At 39.0% G+C, this 17,164-nt stretch overlaps 1 protein-coding gene across 1 annotated transcript in view; it reads left to right on the top strand.

The window, feature by feature from the left end:
- CFAP47 (cilia and flagella associated protein 47) overlaps positions 1 to 17,164 on the top strand; it is a 531,154-nt gene that overhangs the window by 145,015 nt on the left and 368,975 nt on the right. The window contains exon 26 of the mRNA XM_059385274.1: positions 159 to 368. Coding sequence (XP_059241257.1) covers positions 159 to 368 — 210 coding nt within the window. The remainder of the gene's footprint in view (positions 1 to 158; positions 369 to 17,164) is intronic.

The raw sequence follows: 17,164 nt of genomic DNA, 5'->3' as shown, positions 1-17,164 counted from the left end.
TGCGGGACTCGATCCCAGGACCCTGAGATCATGACCTGAGCCGAAGGCAGAGGCTTTAACCCACTGAGCCTCCCAGGCGCCCCCAGAGGAAGACACATTTAAATCCAGTTACTTGCATGTATTTTGAGTTTGTTTTTTTTTTTTTTAATTTCAAACAGAGATTCAACGTTACGTGTCCAGATTCCCACAGCAAGACTTTTTGATGGCGACGAGGTTCATCCTCTTTCTGTGACGTTGCCAAAAGGCAGAGTCATCACAGGGTCTCCCAGTGGAATGAATGCAGCACTCACCTGCCACCTCAGCTTCAGATCATCTAAACCTGTGTCGTTTTTCACTGATATTCTTTTCTATGATAACAGAAATAACTGGTAAGATATTCTTTTGTATCTGACAGTGAAGAATGATAAGTTTATGTTTTACACTATTGTGATATATTGAAAGGGGTGACATCTGAAATAATGACTTTGGACATGACATTCTACATTAAAGTTCCAAATGTAGCATTGCTCCCGTGAGAAACAGCTTGACAGTGGTTAGCAGCATATCCTGCAACTAGGCTGTGTGGGTTTGAATCCTGGCTCTCTTAACTGTGGTGAAGTTATCTTATCTTCTGAGAGCCTGTCCATTTTCTCCTCCGTAAAATGGGGGTAATAACAGAACCTATCTCCTCTGTAATTATGGGAAATTCCCCGAATGAGTAATCATTGAATAACTGGACAGGAACCGGAACCAAGGAAATGTAAAATAAATATTAAATGAAAATGAGAAATATCAGTATAACGAGTTTCCGAACAATGCAATTTTGTTGCATGTTGCTTTAGCAGACTTGGGGAAATTCAAATATACCCTGGTAAAAACATGTTTCTGGATTTCTTACCTTGTAGGATCAGAAATTCCACTTTTAGTTACACCCTGAGATGATTTGATTCCCCAGGTTGTAAGAGGCTAATGGGTCAAGCAATATAATTTGTTAAAAACGTTTGTAGTGAGAAGTAGCAGTAGAGGGGATTGCACACTAAAGATGAGTGTCAGTGTATGTATTCAGTGTGATCATTTATTGACTTGTAGGGGGGTTGTTACTGTTTGGTATATTCGTAGTCAAAGGATTGATTTCTGTGTTATGAATTAGAAGGGGAGACAGATGCTATTGAAATATTACGTCCAGAGCAGAGTGTGGCCATATCTAGGACACAGCTCATGGAGTTCTCCAGAACTCCACTTTCTGTGTCTCTTGCATATATAGGTGGATAAAATCATCCAAGTTATCCCACTTGGACTCCCATTTTTCTCTTTTGATGCTAATGGTCTGTTTTTTGTTGATATTTAAAAACAAATTTTTAATGGTTTTGCTTTAGTCTCCTATCAAGCACTGAACTCTGTGCCTCTGTCCTGGGAGACACTCTCTCTTTCTGTACAGTACCAACCTTGTTCATAAAAGTTTAACTTTACTGCACTCTAGTCCACAAATTCACACTTAGCCCAAAGCACTATGTAAGGTGGACCTTTGAACTCACCTGTAAAAACCATGAATAATTTATCCATGAGTGTCTTAAAGCTAATGAAGCCTCAGACCACATTAACAGGGTAAGGAAGGAAATAGTTTGACTCAATACTAAACGGACAAGATTGCTTCTGGGACAAAGATACAAACGCCTCTAACAGGGGCATGAATAGACTTGACTGTGCCAGTGTTCACTTCTGATCAGCAAATAGGACAGTAAGGAGACCTGAAAACAGTCTCTAAAGGGGGGGTTGCTATATTTGATTATCTTTTTTTATCTTTTCTTGTTGTTGTGTGTTTCCTTTCGGCCTTGAGACTGGTTTCTCTTACCTGGATTTCCCCACCATTCATTCTTACCTTACTTTCTGCCATGCTCCATTTCAACCTTCCACAAGTTTGAGATAAACAGAGCTTTTAGAAGTAACTTAGAAACATTGAAAACCATAGTTGGGCTACAAAAGGCTCTCCCATGCACCCAGATGAACAAGAATCATAAGCACTCCATGGAACTTTAATTCTGATAAATCCCTTTACTGATGCATTCATTGTTAACTCCTTATCCGTTTCCCATAGAGCATATGACCAGGTCTTCTGTCCCTTCTCAGCTCTATAGCTGTCTATGCCTTTCTTTCTGTAGACTTTCCACCTTTGATGGTATTGAGATAAATGAAGTCTTCCACCAAGAAATTCCTCAAGAGTTTCTTTCTCACTTCAGAATTTCTCTTTGGAATACATTTTATTCTTTTATTTGTTTTCATCTATTATATTTATTGTGGGTAATCCATGTGTGCTCCACCCAATCTTTTGGGTAAGAAAAGATGAATTAGAAAGGGGCCCTTCCTTGATGGAGGTCAGTGTAGTAAATAATATTTTTAACACTATTATCAGTTAAATAAGTGTTTTTTATATACTCTTTGGTGCCAAGAAGTGAATACAGAAGGCAGTACAGTAGGAGCAGCAAATAATGTCTTGGGGCAGCGGGTAAATCGGGAATGGCTATATAGGTTCCCAAGTAAAATCTCAAAGGACAAATTGCACTTGTCAGGGATCATGCTAAATTGAATCCTTTTTTTTTTTTTTTTAACCTTTTTGCATCCGATTTGTCCATATTGGAGCACATGGATTCAGTACAAAATAAAACACCCATTCCTTCATCCTTTGCTTTCTTTTACTCATGTAAGACCATTTCATACTTTGGTTCCCCTTAGGGCCTAAGAATGTGTTCTTACTTTGTTTCCTTCTTTAGACTTTGTCACATTTGGGTTGATTAGCTGGCCCAAGAGCTATAAATTATAGCCACTATTATTCCTGCTAATATGCTTGCTGCCATTAATAATGGCCCCCTCCACACTCATGTGTCTTCATGTCAGTGGTTGCACACCCTACTTGCCTTTTCTCTGAATTCCCCACAAAATCTGGGAATGGAGGTTGTGTATCTATGGGAAGGGTGGTGATGTGGTCAAAGAGTATTATAGGTCTATAAAGATTTTTATTTATGTATTTATTTGACATACAGAGATCATAAATAGGCAGAGAGGCAGGCAGAGAGAGAGAGGAAGGGAAGCAGGCTTCCTGCCAAGCAGAGAGCCCGATGCTGGGCTTGATCCCAGGACCCTGGGATCATGACCTGAGCCGAAAGCAGAGGCTTTAACCCACTGAGCCACCCAGGGGCCCCAGAGTATTATAGGTCTAATAGTCTCAGATGCCTAATGACTAAGCCACCCAGGCTCCCCAGAACATATATAGGTCTTAAATAAGTTATATCTATAGAATTAGGGAGTAGATAAAGAAAAATCACCTGAATAGGATAACAGGAATCCCTTACATAGGTATAGGATTTAAGGAAAGCATCCTAAGAAGTAATCTACCTTGAAGAGAAAGTATTAGCTGATTATTGGTAAAATTAGTGAATGTCTAAAATGTCTGTAGGTAGCCTCTAATCAGCAAACCATAAATATAAAATAAGTAAGGAGAAGATACAGTTTTAGAAATCATAATTACCTCTGTCTTGGGTGAGTGATAAACATTTAAATTGGAGCAGAGAAATAAGAATGTCTGGGTAATTCAGTGCAGCCCAGAGTCAGGAGTGGCCTTGAACAATCAAAGCAAGGTTCTGATCCAATCACCCAAATATTTTTAACACTATTATCAGTTAGCAGTCTGATATTATGAGTAATGACTGAGACATTCATTCATTTATTCCTTTATTCAGCAAGTATTTACTGAATGTTCACCATGTACCAGACACCTACCAGACACTATTCTAAGCACTAGGGGGTTACTTCAGAGATCAGAACATGAGCCTGGAGTCTAGCAGGAGGAAAGAGACAATAATAAGGGTAGGTCTGGTGTGTGATTATTGGTGGAGGCTATAGGAAAACAAAGAGCCAGGTCAGGTCCTGGGAGGTACCAGAGAGGGAGTGACTGGGTTTCAGTAAAATATAGAGTGATAAGGAGTGTTCCCCTTAAGAGGGTGGGATTTGAGAGATGTGAAGCAGAGGGTCAAGTTAGAAAGATACCTGGGAATATCCTTTCAGACCAAGGGAATAGCTGATGCACAGTCATCAAGGTGAATGCTTACAAAGAGACCTGTGTAGCCTAAGTAGAATGAGCCCAAGGGAGGCATTTATGAGAAAGAGTTGGGAAGGTTAACAGTAGCACTGGACCCAGTGGGGCCTTTGAGGTTATTGTATGGATTTGGACTTTTGCCTTGAATGACATGAAGACCCATTGCTTGGTTCTGAGCCAGTGAAAAAAAGTAGTGATCATGACTTTTGAGTGGCAATGAGGTCAGCTAGTCATTCCCTATCACCAAAATCTTGTGCTTCCAAAATTATCCCTTTTTTCATGAAAAGCCTTCTTGGTTCTCAAGTAGATTTTTTTTCTCATTCATTCAGTATTTACAAAGTAACAATAATAAGCCTGGTTTTTTTCTGGCCCTGAGGTCAGAACAAAGCTTCTGGCCTCATGGAGCTTCCATTGTACTGGAGGAGATAAAAATTGATAAATAATACCATATCACAAACTAACAAGGAAACTATGATTTTAATGAGATAGAAAGTAAAGGATACCTCCATATATCAGACAGATAAAACATTTCTGAGGATGTGATATTTGAGCAGATGGTGATTATGAGAATTTAATGAGCAACTACTTATAAATTGCTTAGAACAGTCCCTGTGCCAGCATGTTGCAATAACTGAGTAAGTGTTCTAGAATTGGTACTAGTTTTAGTATATGTGCTGCCGAAGTGAGCTTGAATTGGTACTAGTTTTAAAATCAGTATTCTAGATCTCCAGAATGATCCCAGTGGCTACTACAGATACAGGGACTTTCTTCTATTAAAAGAGTGATTAGATCCACCCTGGGGTGAGGGAAAGAAGGATGGGGGCAGGACAGTTGTCATAAGGTTAAGAATTGCTTTGTAGAGTCTCCAAATCCCTTATATTGTGTTTCAGTATTGATGTTTGTTTTTGTGTTTGAAAATGTGTCTGATCTGGGAATTCACAAGGGGAACAAATTGATTAAGAGGTGCCAGAATGTTGTAATCCCTTATTTTGCACAACAGGTTGAGGAGAAGGGAAAGTTACATCTTGAAGGATCTTAAAATTATGAGAATGAAGTCTTGCCATCTTTTTGCTTTGTAAGTTCACCGTCTGAGTGGCCTAGACCTTGCAAAGAATCAAAGTTATGGTTTTGGAGATTAATTTCAAAGAAATTCTAAGGAAGCCAAAGAGAGCTTAATATTTTCCTATGAATAACTTCAAACAGCGTGTTTACTTCTGTAAATTCAAGAGTTGATTTCACTTGCATGTTTCAGGTAACCTGAAGGTTAACCTGAGTTAGTAGTGCCTCGTTGTTAAAATAACAAACACAAACTGAAGGTTCATATTTAGGAATGTGTCATGTCAGGACTCTGAGGTACTCTATACATTTTTAAATTTATTATTTATTTATTTAAAGATTTTAATTTATTTATTTGACAGACGGAGATCACAAGCAGGCAGAGAGGCAGGCAGAGAGAGAGGGGTAAGCAGGCTCCCTATAGAGCAAAGGGCACAATGCGGGGCTCCATCCCAGGACCCTGAGATCATGACCTGAGCCGAAGGCAGAGGCTTAAACCACTGAGCCACCCAGGCGCCCCTATATATTTTTTAAAATCCCGTAAATACTTAACACATATCTATTTATACTCAAAACTGATTATATGTTTCCTAATTAGTACCCAAATTTAATTCAAATAAATTTAGAACAAAATGAAACATTTAGCTGTTTTATGGGAAAGTTAACATGAGTAATTAAACATTCAAATTTAAGCCAAATGAAAGAAACCTCTAAATTCCTTATCTATCAAATGGATATGGTGGCGCCCCCCCACCCCATCCCCCAGAGCAGTGTTGCTCATGACTGGAAACCAGAATCAGCTGGGAAGTTTCGTTTTGTTTTGTTTTTTAAAGATTTTATTTATTTATTTGAGATGGAGTGAGGGAGAGAGAAAGAAGGAGCAGGGGGTGCTGCAGAGAGAGAGGGAGAAGCAGACTCCCCACTGAGCAGGGAGCCCTTTGCAGAGCTTGATCCTGGGACTCCTAGATCATGTCCTGAGCTGAAGGCAGACACTTAAATGAATGAACCACCCAGGTGCCCCTCACCTTGGAACTTTTCAAAAATATGCATGCCTCAGTTCAACCCATAGCCTATGATATAGTTTGTCTGGAGGGCCACTTAAGCACTGCAAATTTAAAAAACTTCCTGTGTGATTCTGATGGGAAGTCAAAGTTGAGAACCCTCACTGTAGAACCCCAGTTCTCAAACTTGACGGTATGTATGACTTACCCTGGAGGCTTGTTAAAACAGATTCCAAGCCCCATGTCCAGAGTTCCTGATTTAGTAAGTCTTGGGTGCAGCTTGCGTATTTGCATGTCTAACGGGTTCCCTTGTGAGGTTGAGGTTGCTAGTCCAGACTGACACTGAGCTGGTGTGAAAGGCAGAACTTCAGATCTCATTCTGGATCTAAGGAACCAACATCTGTAGTTTTAAAGTATCCCCCAGTGATTCATGTGCAGTAAAATACATGAGGCAGTGGACCCAAAAAGACTAAATAAGGGAAAAATCTAGCAAGAAAGATTAAAGAGTGGAACACTTAATTATTTGTCAAGAAATAACATTAACACTAGAAAATGGTATTGCTGTGAGAATCTTTAAATGCCCATCTTTCTTTAAGAGTAGGTTTGCTTTATTTGCTAATACATTAACTAACTTAATCTGTTTAAGAGATCTACATTGTGAAGTAGAATTCTGAATTTATAGCAGAGGAAATTGAAGTACTTCTATTTCTCTTTTTGACCCTCACCCAGCTATCTTGTGAAAGAACCTAGATTTGAGAACAGATCTTATTATGTCTATCGCACAACTTTGCTTCCCTTTAACTTTTCAAATCCTAGCATTTTATTGTTAAAACATTGCCAGTTTACCAAGAAGATTGAATAAAATTATTTCTAAGTTTTGATACATCATATGGTATATAATCCATTACTTAAATAGGAAGATTTTGAGTTCTCAGGCAAGTTGAACCACATGTTTTATTCTGAATGGGAGGCTGATTAGAAATATACAGGAAGGTGGGACACCTGGGTGGCTCAGTGGGTTGGGCCGCTGCCTTCGGCTCAGGTCATGATCTCAGGGTCCTGGGATCGAGTCCCCCATCAGGCTCTCTGCTCAGCAGGGAGCCTGCTTCCCTCTCTCTCTCTCTGCCTGCCTCTCCGTCTACTTGTGATTTCTCTCTGTCAAATAAATAAATAAAATCTTTAAAAAAAAAAAAGAAATATACAGGAAGGTTATATATACATATATATATATATATATATACATTATATATATACATAAGGTTAAACTAAAAATCAAGGCTGCTGATTAGTTCGTGTACAGTGGTAAATCTTTACCAGTGAAATAATCAGCCACTGTCCTAGGTCCTCACACCCTTGACTGACCTGCCCTTAAACACTCCTTTTGGCTCTTGGACCCAATCGAGACTTAGTAATTTTTTTTAAAAGATTTTATTTATTTATTTGACAGAGGTCACAAGTAGGCAGAGAGGAGGCAGAGAGAAAGAGGAGGAAGCAGGCTCCCTGCCGAGCGGAGCCTAGTGGGGGGCTCAATCCTAGGTCCCTGGGACCATGGCCTGAGTCAAAGGCAGAGGCTTTAACCCACTGAACCACCCAGGTGACCCAAGACTTAGTAATTTTTTTTTTTTTAGATTATTTATTTATTTGTTTGACAGAGAGAGAGAGAGAGAACACAAGTAGTCAGAGGGGGGGCGGGAAGCAGGCTCCTTGCTGAGCAGAGAGCTTGATACGTGGCCCAATTCCAGGACCCTGAGATCATGACCTGAGCTGAAGGCAGAGGCTTTAATCCACTGAGCCACCCAGGTGCCCCAATTTATTTTTAAAAGATTTGATTTGTGGGGCTCAGTGGTTAAGCCTCTACCTTCAGCTCAGGTCATGATCTCAGGGTCCTGGGATCAAGCCACACATCAAGCTCTCTGTTCAGCAGGGAGCCTGCACCCTCCCCCCCCAGCCCTCTCTCTGCCTGCTTGTGATCTCTCTCTCTGTCAAATAAATAAATAAAATCTTAAAAAAAATAGATTTTATTTGTTTGTTAGAGAGAGAGAGAGAGCACGTGCAAGTGTAAGAGTAGGGGCAGGGGCAGAAAGAGAGGGAGGAGCCCTGAGGGGCCTCCATCCCCAGACCCTTAGAAAATGACTTGTGCTGAAGGCAGACGCTTAACCGCCAGAGCCACCCAGGTGCCCCAAGACTTAGTAATTAAAGGGTTTATGCCTATCGTAGCCAGAGTTCAAAGGATTCTGTACTATTTTTCTTTTGGATCAGTCTCACATTATCAGTAGTGAGTGTTGGCCAGGAATACTGGAAGCACTTGCCTATCCCTGTGCTATTTGTGGCAGGTCCCCACAGACATTTTCCCTTTCAGAGCCAATGTTGTGGCTGGACTGAGACCCTTCTGATCATTGTTACTGTAATTATGAGATGCACCCCAGCAACAACCATCAAGGAACTTTGAATAAACAAAGTTTATTACTCACATATTTTTAAGGGGCCACACAGTGAAGTTGCCAGTAGAAAGAGAGTGTACAAGCCTAGGGTCTCGGGTTCACAACTTATGAGTGAATTTAAAATATAAGAGCAGAAATTGAAATAAGGGAAGGGAAAAAAGCAGGCAGTTAGATGGTTAGTTACCTAAGTCAACCAGAGATCTCTAAAACAGGGAACTTCATGTCTGTGGCCTGGCTGTTTATCTGGTTTTGTAGCTGGCAGTATGTTTATTTCAGATGCATGTCTTTGAAGAGGATGCCTCTGCAATCAGAAGCCTAACGTCAGGCACTTAACTTTACAATCAGAAAAACCCAAATTGTCAGGTGCTTACACTACATATTTATATGCATCTCCCTTTTAGATTGTAGAATTCATTGCTATTCAAAGATAAATATTTTAATATCACCCTTTTACCATATGAAATGTGATTTTGTGTCCAAAACAACACAGTAATACAGTTCCAGTGACATCAGGAGAAGTCCCAAACTTTCAAGATTGGCTGGCATTTAGAAGCTTCAGTGTCATTAGCAGCAGAGCTGCCACTCAAGTGTTTGCTCTGTGAATTTCCTGGCACGGAAACTTCTGGGTTGTGCCCGATTGAGTTGCTCACTCTAAAGCAATACAAATTGGTAGTTCTCCTAATCATGAGCAAGATGTGGTTTTGCAAAATTTTTGAAAAATAGTCACAGTTTTCTTTGTTTTGCAGGTTGCTGGTTTTAAGGTACTGGGTTCTATATGTCTTCTGACATTAAAACAAGTAAAATAAGGACTTGTCATATGTAGGCAAATTAATGCATTGATAAGAAGCTTAAATGATAGATTGTAATTATATGTGTTAGTTGTCTCATTCTAAATTTAGAGATAAAGCCCATGGTCTTAATTATAAATATATTGAACATTTCGCTAGTGAGGAAATATATTTTAAAATGTGCAGGTCTTTTGTTTACAACTGAGAATGTACAGTGCTTAATTATATCTCTTTCTACATATAGTTGCATTTTATCAACATTGTATGGATTAAAAAACATTTTTGAGGCATAATAAAACTTGTTATGTTACTCTTATTAAAATAATAGGGCATTGACAATCACGTAAATTCAAATAATATTATTTTTAAAGCATTCAGTACAATAAAAAGGAAATGAAGAATAATGAAATGTGATTCTAATTATTGTTTTACTCAGTGCATAATTTGGTATTTGTGTAGTGTGCACCTGGCAATTTTGGTTCTGTTTCTAGGACTTCTTAGCATGCCTCTTCCAAACACCTTAGTGCTTTTGAAGGGGTGGGAACTTGCATCACATAAAGGAGATTAACAGAGAATGAATCAGCCACAGAGACAAACACATAGAGCATTAATACATTCAGGTTGCTAATATGACCTTAATAATTCTAATGTAAATTAATATCTGCTTCGTGTGTGACTTTCTGGGATATTTGTATATTAAAATAAGCTTGTAAATATACACTTAAATGCACATTTAAATATTTAAATTAAGTATATAAAATGAGACAGGAACCTTTATGGGACACTACCAGATAGCTAGAAGCAAGGGTATCAAAACGCCCCTTACGTATTAAGAAGACCAGTTATTTAGGACATGTTCATCTTTCGGAGTCTCCATTCTTAGCACAAACTTGCTGCCTGTTAACAATGAGCCATCTAGAATTTTAGCATAATGGCTGCTGAAATGCAGGCAATGAGAAATCTCAAGAATATTTCCATAACCATCTAATAGATCATAACTAAAAACAGTGTTGGGATACTGCCCTGAAACATTGTCTGTCATGTTTTGGGGGGCTGGGTTCTATATAACACTGTGTGTTGTGTGTATAGATAGAACATGCAGTGAGGGGGGAGTAGAATTCATAAGCCGTACTTTGTTCTGATGTAATTGTCTGTTCCTTATCCCTTGACCTTGCCCTGTGGAAGGCTGTTTGTAATGGCAACTTCTTTCTATGAAGAAAATTATTTTCATGGTAGACCTGTTAAGCCAGAGCATAGGATTATAGCAGAGTTTCAAATATAAAGTTGAGCGTTTATTTGCATTTAACTAAAACATAGGATGCCAGTGTATTATAAAAAAAACTCTCAACATGGGGCACCTGGGTGGCTCAGTGGGTTAAAGCCTCTGCCTTTGGCTCAGGACATGATCTCAGGGTCCTGGGATCGAGTCCTGCATCAGGCTCTCTGCTTGGCAGGGAGCCTGCTTCCTCCTCTCTCTCTGCCTGCCTCTCTGCCTACTTGTGATCTGTCTCTGCCAAAGAAATAAATAAAATCTTTAAAAAAAAAACTCTCAACAGAAAAATTTCACAATTAAGATTTTATTATCATTCACTTTTAGCAAAATGGTGATGCTTAAAATTTGTATAGAAATTTCAAAAGCCCAGAAACTTTTAATGTATTTGCCATTATTTAATAGCAATATTTAAATCATAGTGCTTTTAACATAGGTTAGAGGAAGAAAAGTTAACCACAGTCCTTTTTCCTTCTCTTTACCCCCATTCTCTTTGGAGCCAGTGATGGTTGGAGAGTCTCTGCCCTGTGCAGAGACTTTTCATTTTAGAGGAAATTCCAGTGTCTTTCCTTTTGTCTTTCCCTTAGTTGTTATGAGCCCCTGCCTGATTACTGGTCTTCATGGAGACCTTAGAAACTGGATCCGCATGCAGTTGGTTTCTACCTTGGGACCTACTGGTGCAGTCCTCTCCACCTCTCTTTCCTCAGATTTTGTCTCGCTACTCAGCTCTTTACCTATTTGTAAATATGAATTGATTAATCAAGAAAATACCATAACAGGATTATAATATTTGATTGCTATTACATTGATAGCTTTTGCATAGAAAATCAGGCATTAAATAACTAAAAGGAATGCATGCTTATTATAACAATTCAAACAATGCAAAAGTTGAAAATAATACTAATAGTTAGCTTCTCCACCTTTATTCCTACAATCATAATCACATATTGTATTAAAAATGCAGTGTCTTTTCATATATTACTTTTGGTCATACAAATATTTGCAAGCCTATGTGTGTATGTATGGACAAATATGTGTACATAGATAAAGGTTGTTTTTAAGATAATATTGTGCCTAATTAGTTTGTGGGTTTGTCCTGCATATGTCGCACAACAGAATGAATTGGTGAGGTAATCCAGGGCTTGTGGGATAGCTCCATTATCTTTAATGTACAGCTTCTGAAGTCTACTGCTGTTATCTCTAGACTAATGGAATAGAATGCTCAGAGCACAGGCCAGAAATTTTAAAGAGATGAACCCGAACAAGTACCCATCACCTTTGCCAATATGTCACTGACTCAAACCTAGTACAAGAGTGTGCACCTACATGGCTATGTGTCCTGTCCACCCTTGGGAGGGGGATTCTGTGTCTGTAAATAAGAAGATAGATCCTGGGCAACAGGAGACTCCAACCCAAGTAGGAACAGCTCTTTCTCCTCCCAGTATTTTATTAAATTTTACATTCTATAAATTTATTAAATTTTACATTCTATAAATCCTTCTTGGTGTTTTAATTGCATTTCATGCAGTTGAGCCTTTTAGGCAACTGGAGATTTGGCCTTCTCCACTGGAAGTTCTGCAAGACCTAAAAGGCCCTGACATTGGTGCCCAACTTCCGCCAGCAGGCTTGGGCGTTGTCATTTCAGTAGGTGGAAATAGGTGGCATGACTCTGCTCCCTAGCCCCAGCTTTCGGAAATGTTCCTTTAGGTGCTCAGATATGTTTATCTTTATGTGTTTGTCTTGAATCCTTGGATTTGTTTTTATTTATTCTATTTAAAAATTTTTAAAAAAATTTTTTAAAGATTTCTTAGAGAGAGTGTGTGCCAGGGACAAAGGTGGGGGGGGCAGACAGAGAGGAGGAGAAGAGAGAGGAGATCTCCAGTAGACTCCCCGCTGAGCACGGAGTCCATCACAGGGTCAGTCGCAGGACTCTGACAACATGACCTGAGCCCACATCAAGAGTAAGCCACTTAAAACTACTGAGCCACCCAGGTGCCCCCTTCGATTTGTTTTTAAACATATGCTGATTTTTGTGTTTGTCCATTCTGCATTTTCGATTCCTACAAACAAGCATATTGGTGTTGTTGACCTGTTATTAAGAAGAAGAGGTTTGGTCACATACTTCGTGATATGGCATATTGGGTTTTTCTCTTTTGACTACTAATGGTTGCTTCTTGCTGTCTTTCCTGATTATAACCTTGATTTGGAGATAATATGGGGGAGATGTTTGTGCTCACATTCCCAATTTCTGAATGCCAGCATCGATTCCACATTTGCAAAGAAACTTCTAATCACTTCTAACTTTGTAGTTAGTGCAAATGATATTTCCGTGGTGAGAATTTTCAACTACCACAGCAGTACCAGTTTGAGGGCATTTGGGTTTACAAGTTGCTTTTTTGATTGTTCAGGAAGGTTTTTTTTCTTCTTGAAAAAACATAGAGAAAACTATGTGAAATGAATTTGCATGTCTTAACAAATCATTGTAAACACACTTTTTAAATTTTTTAATTTTTTTAATTTTATTTTTTCAGTGTTCCAAAATTCATTGTTTATGCACCACACCCAGCATGCCCTCCTTAATACCCACCACCAGGCACACCCAACCTTCCACCCCCTTCCCTCCAAAACCCTCAGTTTGTTTCTCAGAGTCTACAGTCTCTTGTAGTTTGCCTCCCCCTCTGATTTCCCCCACCTTTATCTACCACTCTGGTCTAGAAAGAGAACATCACTGATGCCCCCAGAGATCTCTTGTGTGTTTCTTTTGCATCACAATCTGGTTTAATTTCTGTGACCATTAGTTCTCTATAATTATTGCTCTCTCTAATTTTGAGCATTTCACATTAGATAGGTGCTATTTAAACTTATGCTTTATGTTTATAGAGGGTGTTATTAGAAGTCAAAATTCATTTATTTCCCTCAAGTTGAAACAAATGCAGAACATGGTACAACTGATTAAAATTTTTTTTGTTTATTAATTTGCATTCAACTTAAAACTAACAATATTGCTAATATTTGTTATTTTAATTTGTTGATTAAATGTATTGAACTGTCTTATTTTAATAAGCTTAATTTTATGTAATTTTACTATTTAAAATTTTTTGACCTCTACTTATAGTCTGAACACTTTCAGTATTAAAACCAAATAGCAACTGATAAAGTGCCTTAATAATAGTGTTTCAGAATTTTAGTGGGCTTCTTAAAATTAACCATTTAAATGCTTGGCTTTTATTTGAAGATAAATATTATAATGAATCTTAGAGGACACAGTCATGCTCTTACTTTAAAAATAAGAGTATTGTCCACTTGCATTCAGTTGGTTCCCACTTGATGAAACCCTAACTTTGAATACCATACCATTGGCCATTAGATATTCAAATGAGACTTCTGCTGAAGATGAGTGCTATGTGACATATACAGTGAATTCATACTGAAGGATAAGGGCTGGGCATCGGGAAAATTGACCAAAAGGGCATTTCACATTTGTAGTCAGTAGAATTCTAACATGTGCCTCAAGACCCGTGTTCTCTGAAGCACTTCACGGATCTAGGGGAGGTACGAAGCCCTTGACTGGTCTCTCAGCCTCTCCTTACTTAGGCAGAGTTGCTTAAATTGACCGACACGTATCTCATCTGTTGTAAAACACACTGAGAGTTTTGGCTTAGCAGTTTGTCCACTTGCTGTTCTGGATGATCATCTCACCTGGTAGATTTTTCTGATTCAGAAATCAAAATAAAGGTGAGTTGATTAGTATGGAATACATGGAACTGCACCTCTGTGTGGCCCTTCAAGGTAGAATTTGCTGTCCAACTGTATGGATTGAAGCTAGCTGACTACTTCCTTTTGTCAGCTCCTATAGAACCTGTCCTAGCTCCACTTGGCCTAAGGTTATCTATGCTCCAGCAGGCAGGCAACCTGCATTTCCTGACTGACTCAGGCAAGTTTAGGGGGCCAGAAAGTTTAGCCCAATGCCAGAAGCTCTGAAGGGCAGTCCAAAGCTCCCTGCCCAGTCGACCAAGGCCTTACTTGGCCAATATGGCTGTTCTATATCATCCTGTTCTCCACACCTTGCAACCCATCTTCTTGCTCTTATTCTCCAACCTGCTTCCTCCTTCTTTCTTACATAGGTATTGATTCTAATAAACTTCTTAAACCCCAGACTGTCTTCTTCTAGTAACCCCAGCCTATGATTAATTTGAGGTTAAATATTATACTTGTGGTTTCCCTCATGAGGGCTATGAAGTAATCTTTTCTCTTAGTTCAAATGGATCTTGAATGAGGATGTCAGCCACTCCATCCATCCATCTGTCTATCCATCCATCCATGTATGTAGTCACAACTTGCACATATCTTTTTTTTTAAGATTATTTATTTATTTATTTGACAGAGAGAGAGATAGATCACAAGTAGGCAGAGAGGCAGGCAGAGAGAGAGAGAGGGAAGCAGGCTCCCTGCTGAGCAGAAAGCCCGATGCGTGGCTCCATCCCAGGACCCTGAGATCATGACCTGAGCTGAAGGAAGTGGCTTAACCCACCGAGCCACCCAGACACCCTGCATGTATCTTTCATGTGCTGTATATTGGTCTTTGCCTTTAAGGAGCTAGATGAAAGGAGAAGATATGTGTGTGTTGGGAGACTGAAAATACAAAGACTAGAAATGGAGAGACCAGTAAAGCAGCTATCCCAGACTGATGGCTTGAAGAGTTATAGGACTTCAGTGATGGTAGTAAAGCGGGGAATGGGAAAGAGTGATTTTGACTGAATTGATATCAGGACATGGTGACCAGTGGCAATGCCTGACATCAACAAACCTTTAAAATGGAATTAAATTTAAAAGTGGCATATATGAATATGAACTAGGTGCAAATTACATCAATTTTTGTAGCTTGCTATAGTTTGTTTTATGCAACTGAAGATTACTTTTTATTTGAGAGAAAGAGAGAGTGCACAAGTTAGGGGGAGGGACAGAGATAGAGGGAGAAGCTTAACCCACTGAGCCACCCAGGCGCCCCAATGTGGCCTATTTTAGAGTATATTCAAGCTGAAGAACAATGGTTTTATGTGTTTCAAGTACTGCATTTACTAGACCCTCTATATGAGATACACTTTACTCTGGTATTTTTTTGAGAAAACATATTCCCAAGTTATTCTAAATTCAGTAATACCTTAAAGTTTATTTTTATTAACTATTAGAGGACATACTGAAATCTGTAAATTCAATTTTTAAAACCTGTGTTAGGCAAATTACTTTTCAGCAAATGCATGCTCTAAGATGCTTTGTAAGAGTATGTGGCCTAAAAATTGGGAATGATTCTCATAGATTACGGGAACTTGTTGGTGTATTTACTGTTCTCCATCTGTTTTGATTTTGAAGAGGTAACTTTGCATGCATTTCATATGTCTCTTTTTGGAAAGGAATAAAACCACACACAATTCAAATAAACCTTTTCTCTTTTCCTAACACTGGACACATGCAATGGGAATATTCTGAAAGATAGAATCTAACTTTGGGATATTAATGAGGTAAGAGTGTTTTATGCTACATAGATCTCCCTCAAGTTATGATGAGGTTATGCCCCAGTAAACCCACAATTAATTGAAAATATCATAACTTGAAAACATTTAATATACCTAACTTGTCAAGCATCATAGCTCAGCCTAGCCTACCTTAAACTTGCTTAGAACAGTTACATTAGCCTACACTTAAGCAAAGTTATCTAACACAAAGCCCATTTTATTATACAGTATTAAATATTTCATGTAATTTATTGAATGCTATACTTTAAGTGGTAAACATAATGGTTCTAACTATATTGTCCCACCTGTCACTAGCCTGAGAAAGATCAAAATTCAAAAATTTGAAGTATGGTTTCTAATGAATGTGTATTACTTTGGCATCATCCTAAAATCTACAAATCATAAGTCAAACCATCTAAGTCAGGGACCAGCTGTACTTCATACATGGTAATTCCTGGTTAATTTACTTTTCCCTTCCCCTCGGAACCACTTCTTTTTTGCCAGGACTTCCCAGCTTACCTTATCCTCTGCAGCCATATTCTCTCTGAAAGTGATGTCAGACCATCACGTGGTTCCCCAAGCCCTAGTTGCTCTGTAATAAGTGTTCCCTTGGGTGCCTGGGTGGCTCAGTGGGTTAGGCCTCTGCCTTCTGCTCAGGTCATGATCTCAGGGTCCTGGGATCGAGCCCCACATCAGGCTCTCTGCTCAGCAGGGAGCCTGCTTCCCCTTCTTTTTGCCTGCCTCTCTGCCTACTTGTGATCTCTCTCTCTCTCTGTGTCAAATAAATAAATAAAATCTTTAAAAAAAATAAGTGTCCCCTTGCTTAGCTGTTAATCTTTAACCTTTAAGATACTAATTTCTAATCAACAGATATTCTGTATTGCATTGCTCTAGCCAACACCAATACATATTTCATGGTGGGATTTTAGGCCTTTGGTCAGATAGGGAAATGATTTTTCATAAGGAGGAGGTTCTATCATGACACAGAGCTGATGGCCTCCAACTCTGACCAGCTCTGATCTTAGT

This window comes from Mustela nigripes, chromosome X, assembly GCF_022355385.1.
Source record: "Mustela nigripes isolate SB6536 chromosome X, MUSNIG.SB6536, whole genome shotgun sequence".
NCBI classification, from domain to species: domain Eukaryota; kingdom Metazoa; phylum Chordata; class Mammalia; order Carnivora; family Mustelidae; genus Mustela; species Mustela nigripes.
Note: the sequence above shows the minus strand (reverse complement) of the source record. Positions and strands in the feature narration are given on the sequence as shown.